At 61.6% G+C, this 4759-nt stretch overlaps 1 protein-coding gene across 1 annotated transcript; it reads left to right on the top strand.

Moving 5' to 3' along the window:
• The first annotated feature begins 2139 nt into the window (after positions 1–2139).
• On the top strand, positions 2140–4466 carry LOC135577713 (uncharacterized). The gene is made up of 4 exons (XM_065047832.1): positions 2140–2556; positions 2932–3036; positions 3517–3666; positions 3862–4466. The coding sequence occupies exons 1-4, from the start codon at positions 2470–2472 to the stop codon at positions 4168–4170; spliced, it is 651 nt and encodes a 216-aa protein (XP_064903904.1). The 5' UTR covers positions 2140–2469; the 3' UTR covers positions 4171–4466.
• The last annotated feature ends 293 nt before the right edge of the window (positions 4467–4759 follow it).

Here is a 4759-nt window from a genome sequence, read left to right as displayed (position 1 = left end):
GACAACGGGACTCCTTTCCGCAACATCCCCATAGATGGATGCTCCTGGAGCAAGGAGATGGCATTGAGTAGGTCTGTGACATCCCCACCATGCACCAGCCGCTGGGGAAATGGAGCGGTGCAGCAGACTGTTCAAGACTGTGCTCAGAGCAATGGGTGGTGAACTTCTAGAAACTGGGATGGAAATTTAGCAGCCATGTGCCCAGGGCTGAGCTGGCCTGAGCCTCCCAAGGGGACCTCCTGACCCTCCCCACCCAGGCACAGGGTCACAGTGGGGCCCTTTGTGACATCACTTGGTGACACCCACTGCCCCGCATGTGATCGGTGCAGCTGCGGGCCCAGCCCACACTGTCCGACAGGACGGTGACAGGACAGGGTGCGAGCACGGAGCTGGCGAGAGCCCCGAGCGTAGCCCACGTCTGTCAGAGAACCAGAGAATCTTCTTGGTTGGAAGCGACCCTTAAGATCATCGAGTCCAACCACAGCCCAGCTCTAGCTGCCCCCGGCAGACTGGGAGCAAGGAGCTCCTGAGCTCACGTCTTTCCCCGACGAGGAGCACACGGGCGCATCGCACACCCTTCACCGCTGCCTCTGGCAGAGCTGCAACACCGAGGCATTTTGACAAAGCGTCCGCCTTCCCCATTTTTCGTCCTTCCCTTTGTCTGAAAAATGGCAGGAAGACCCCCCACCCGCCCTAGGCTGGCCTGGCAGGAGAGACCCCCCAGCCGCCCCCGGGTGGCCTGGCAGGAGGAGGTTGGGGCTCCCCAGGAGGTCACATCTCCACCGCAGCCCAACCAGGTGGATGTGGCACAGCCACCGCAGATCGGTGAGTGAGGGGCCCTGGTTGTTGGGCAGGGTGGGGCCCAGCGATCGCTCCCCGCTCGACACCAGGGTCACGGTTCCCCACACGCTGGCAGGGGGTTCCATGGGTGGGGATTATGCTGCCTGAAGCCCAGGGCTGCTCGGAGCTGGGAGCCGGCCCCAGCACAGCCTCTGCGGGCAGAGGGGACCCAGCTCCTGCTGCAGGGCACGGGCAGCGAGAGGCAGCTGGGCGGGCAAGAGGCAGCCGTGCTGTGGGACGGGGACCTTTCCTGCCCGTCTGAAGCGAGTTCCTCACCCGCTGCACTGGGGGCTTTCCCCGTCCTGCCTGGCTCCAGCATCGCAGCCCGTCTGCTGGGCACCCTGCAGCCCTGACACGCACGGGGAGACTGTGCTGGGGCAGCAGGCACTGGGATGGACATGGGGCAGAGCTCCTTCTGCTCTGTCCTGCCTGCAAACCCTCTCTGCAGCCCTCCCTGCTCTCCTCCTTTATTAGATGCTGGCTGGTTACCTGTCTACCAATTTGAAAGGAGACGCGTGGACTCCATCGTGTCCTTTGTCAGCAGCCCAGAAAAGGTAACCATGGCCGTTTGGAAGGCGGCTGAGCCGGTGTCTGCTGACAGGGGCTCTGCTGCGGGTGTTGGAGGGTGCTGGCTGGGCAGAGCTGCCTCTCCCAGGGCGCTAATTGGCACTGCACCCCCATACTGTGGTGCCGCTGGCTGTGTGTCCCCATCTCACACTCCCTGTTTGTCTCTCTGTCCCCTGGCTGCCAGGAGGAGAGCCACAAGATTCCCTTTCTTCAGAACATTTGTGACCTGTGCTACAACAGCAAGCGCCACGGCCCTCCACAGGGCCTAGATCTCTTCTGCCAGAGATATGGTCTGGCAGAGAATATCAAGGTGAGGGGATACGTGGCGTCTCTGGGGAAGGGGGCGATGCCCCCGGCACCCTGTGAGGACAGCACTGGGCAGGGCCAGGGGCTGGTGGCGCTGGGTGCTGGCAGCTGCAGGTCCCATCCCGGCTGTGCTCTGCAGGTGCTGCTGGAAGAGGAGCCCAGAAACAAACTGCGCACGGCGGTGCGGTGGAACGCCATGCTTGCCATTGCCAAACTGAGGTACCTGCCCATCCCTCCCGGGGACCCTGCACGAGATCTCGAGGCACTGCTCCAAATACCAAAGTGTGACTGGCTCCTCTCTCTTTGCAGTGCAGTGGAGAGGGCGCTGGAGGGCAAGGAGGCAAGCCTCCTCCAAGCCTGCTTCTCTAGTGTCTTCTTGCTTCCTCCAGAAGAGAAAATGCAGGACATGGGCCGTTATCTCTTCTTAAAAGTAAGTGCTTTGTGAACTGCAGGACCCAACAGTCCCTCTGGCTGCTCCCTGTTCACCCCATGCTGATATATAACCAGAAAGACAAGGCAGGGTTGGTCTCAGCTCTGCTTTCACACCCTCATGCCTTCATCTGCTGACAGTTGGCCTGGCCACATCCAGTGCCAATTGCTGCTCTGCCCGTAGCAGATTATTTGCCCCTGAGTCTCTCCCAGACACAGAAAATCAGCACAGGAGTTGCCTCTTGGCACTGAGAGTTCATATCAGTCCCCCGTGTGTGAAACAGATGGCAGGAAACACGGCCCAAACTCGTTGTCTCCTTGCAGACCATGGAAGCCATGGACAACATGCTGCAGGCATTGGTGCTCGGCTCTTCAGCCTCCAGAGTCAGCGAGCTGCTCCAGAATATCTTCCAGGTCTGGCGTGTGCAAAGAGTGGGCTTCACAAGGGCTGTTCTTCACCCTGGGGACAGGGTGTCCACTCTGGAGTGGACAGTCCCACCCGGTGCCGTGCAGAGAGCGCTGCCGGGAGGGTGCCCACCTCCCCGGGGAACCAGGGGCTGCCCGCCAGGCTCTTCTGCAGCACAGTGGCCGCAGAGGGTGACATCTGCCTCCCTGCCTGGCCACAGGGCTGCCCCGGGGCGTTTGTTCCAAGCCTCCCAGGGGCCTGAGGGCCAGAACCCCACTACAGGCTTTGCTTGAGAACAGAGTCCAGCCCAGGAGTGGAGCGGTGCTACTTCTGCTGGAGCGGTGGCTGCTCCCAGGGCTCACCAGCAGCTCCTCTCTTCCCAGATGCTCTTGACCTTCACCACCTCTGAGAGAGAATGTGTGCAGGAGAGGGCTGTGGGGAGGATTGAGAAGATGAGCTCTGCGCTATTCAGACATCCCACACTGGCGGTAAGGAGCCAGGCACCCTCCAGCCAGGCCGCCTCCCCATCCCTGCACCCCAGAGCAGCCTGCAGCTGCCCCATGCGGGGCTGCTGCCCAGGCAGCTGCTTTGGGAGCTGTGGCCGGCACGGGCCTGCAAAGCCCTGACTACCCACAGAGCCAGCCCTGGACACACGCGTGGGTTCCGGGCTTTGGCACCAGTGTCCCAGCAGCAGCCCCAGTCCTCCTGGCCACCAGCAAGCCCTGGTTCACGGCAGGGCCAGCACCCTGTGCCCATGAGTCCGACCCTCCTCCCTCACTCCAGGGCCTCTGTTCTCATCCTCCCCGTGCAGTCACTGCCGCCCCTGCTGCCAGCTTTGCTGCGGGCTCTGCCACCAGCACTGTCGGGTGTCTCTGCAGGGCTGCTGGCACTGCCTGGCTAAGCAGCAGCATCAGGGCGCTCGGTGTGATTTGGCTTTACTTCCTTCTTTTCTTTCCTTCCTCCCATAGTCCTGTGCGAGATACCTCAGAACTTCTGAAAGGACAGACATCGTCCTTGTGTTCATCGAGGCGATGAGAGACTCCAGCATCTTTGACAAGAAGCGGGCAACAGACTTGCTGGACATGGTCATGGAATTCCCTGACTTCTGGCTGGCGGATGTAAGTGGCCAGTGGCTGGATTGCCCTGCCAGGCTTCAGCCCTGTCAGGCCTTGTTCCTTCCTCCATCCCTACCCCCAACCCCTGGTGTCTCAGGAATCTGAAGCCACATGAAGGTGGCAGAGAGGAATGGGAAGGACAGCTGAGGAAGTGGCTGCACTCCAGTGACAGCGCCATCCTCACCTTATCTCCTCCAGCTGCCAAAGATCATGAGATGCATCCACAAAAACCTGGACGGCATCAACACAGCACCAGCTCGGCAGAGCGTGGCGTCCCTGCTTCTGCTCATGGCTGACAGGAGACCTGGGAAGGTGCTCACAACGCTGCTGAGGATCGCTCCACCAGGAGACAGGTACTGGCCCCAAAAGCCACGAGGGCTTGTTCCCTGTGGGGAGAGGGGCACAGAGCCAAGGAATCCTGCAGGACACCCCCGAGGAGCAGGACCCTCCATCCCACCATGCTTTCCAGCGCTGGGGGTCAGCCAGGCCCGCAGCAGCCACAGCTGAGCAAGCCAGCCCAGAGCCCCCCACTGCGCTCCTGCCAGCCCCACGGGAGCAGCAGCTCAGCCTCTGCTGCTGCCCAGGGCATCCCAAGCGTCCTGCAGCGCGGAGCCGGACACGCTGCTGTGGCCCAGGCTGCCCTGCTGACAGAGCGCTCTCTCGCAGGACTGCCCTGGACATGTGGGACATGGTGATCTCCACACCCCGGCCTCTGAAGAAGATCTTAAAAAACTTGCGCAAAAGACTCCTGGTCATAGACTCCATGTTTCCCAAAGGCATCATCAATGGGTCAGAAAGACCTGACATGGTGAGTGGGGCGGTGTCAAGCAAGCCATGTTGGCAGGTGGGGCTGGGGCATTGGGTGAGGTGCTGGCTTGGCCTTGGCTGGGGGTCAGGCAGTGGGTGAGAGCTCCACACGCCCTCCCTGCCGTGCTGGGGCCTGATGGCTGCCTGGGGAGCTTTCCAGGCACGGAGTCTCTCCAAGACATCTGCCCATGGGGGCCTGTGGGAAAAGGGGACGGCTGAGCAGGACACAGGGAGTCATTGCTTTTCAACCCTCCCTGCCCTGGCCCTGCTCTCCTGTATCTCCGTGGCT

The sequence above is a fragment of the Columba livia genome, unplaced genomic scaffold (assembly GCF_036013475.1).
Source record: "Columba livia isolate bColLiv1 breed racing homer unplaced genomic scaffold, bColLiv1.pat.W.v2 Scaffold_134, whole genome shotgun sequence".
NCBI classification, from domain to species: Eukaryota; Metazoa; Chordata; class Aves; order Columbiformes; family Columbidae; genus Columba; species Columba livia.
This window is presented reverse-complemented; position numbering and strand designations above follow the sequence as displayed.

Excerpts from the sequence above, each read along its gene's own strand:
- LOC135577713 (XM_065047832.1), top strand. The coding sequence starts at position 2,470 with ATGGAAGCCATGGACAACATGCTGCAGGCATTGGTGCTCGGCTCTTCA. Across the intron at positions 2,557-2,931 it reads TGCTCCAGAATATCTTCCAG|ATGCTCTTGACCTTCACCAC; the intron begins GTCTGGCGTGTG and ends CTCTCTTCCCAG. Across the intron at positions 3,037-3,516 it reads TCAGACATCCCACACTGGCG|TCCTGTGCGAGATACCTCAG; the intron begins GTAAGGAGCCAG and ends TTCCTCCCATAG.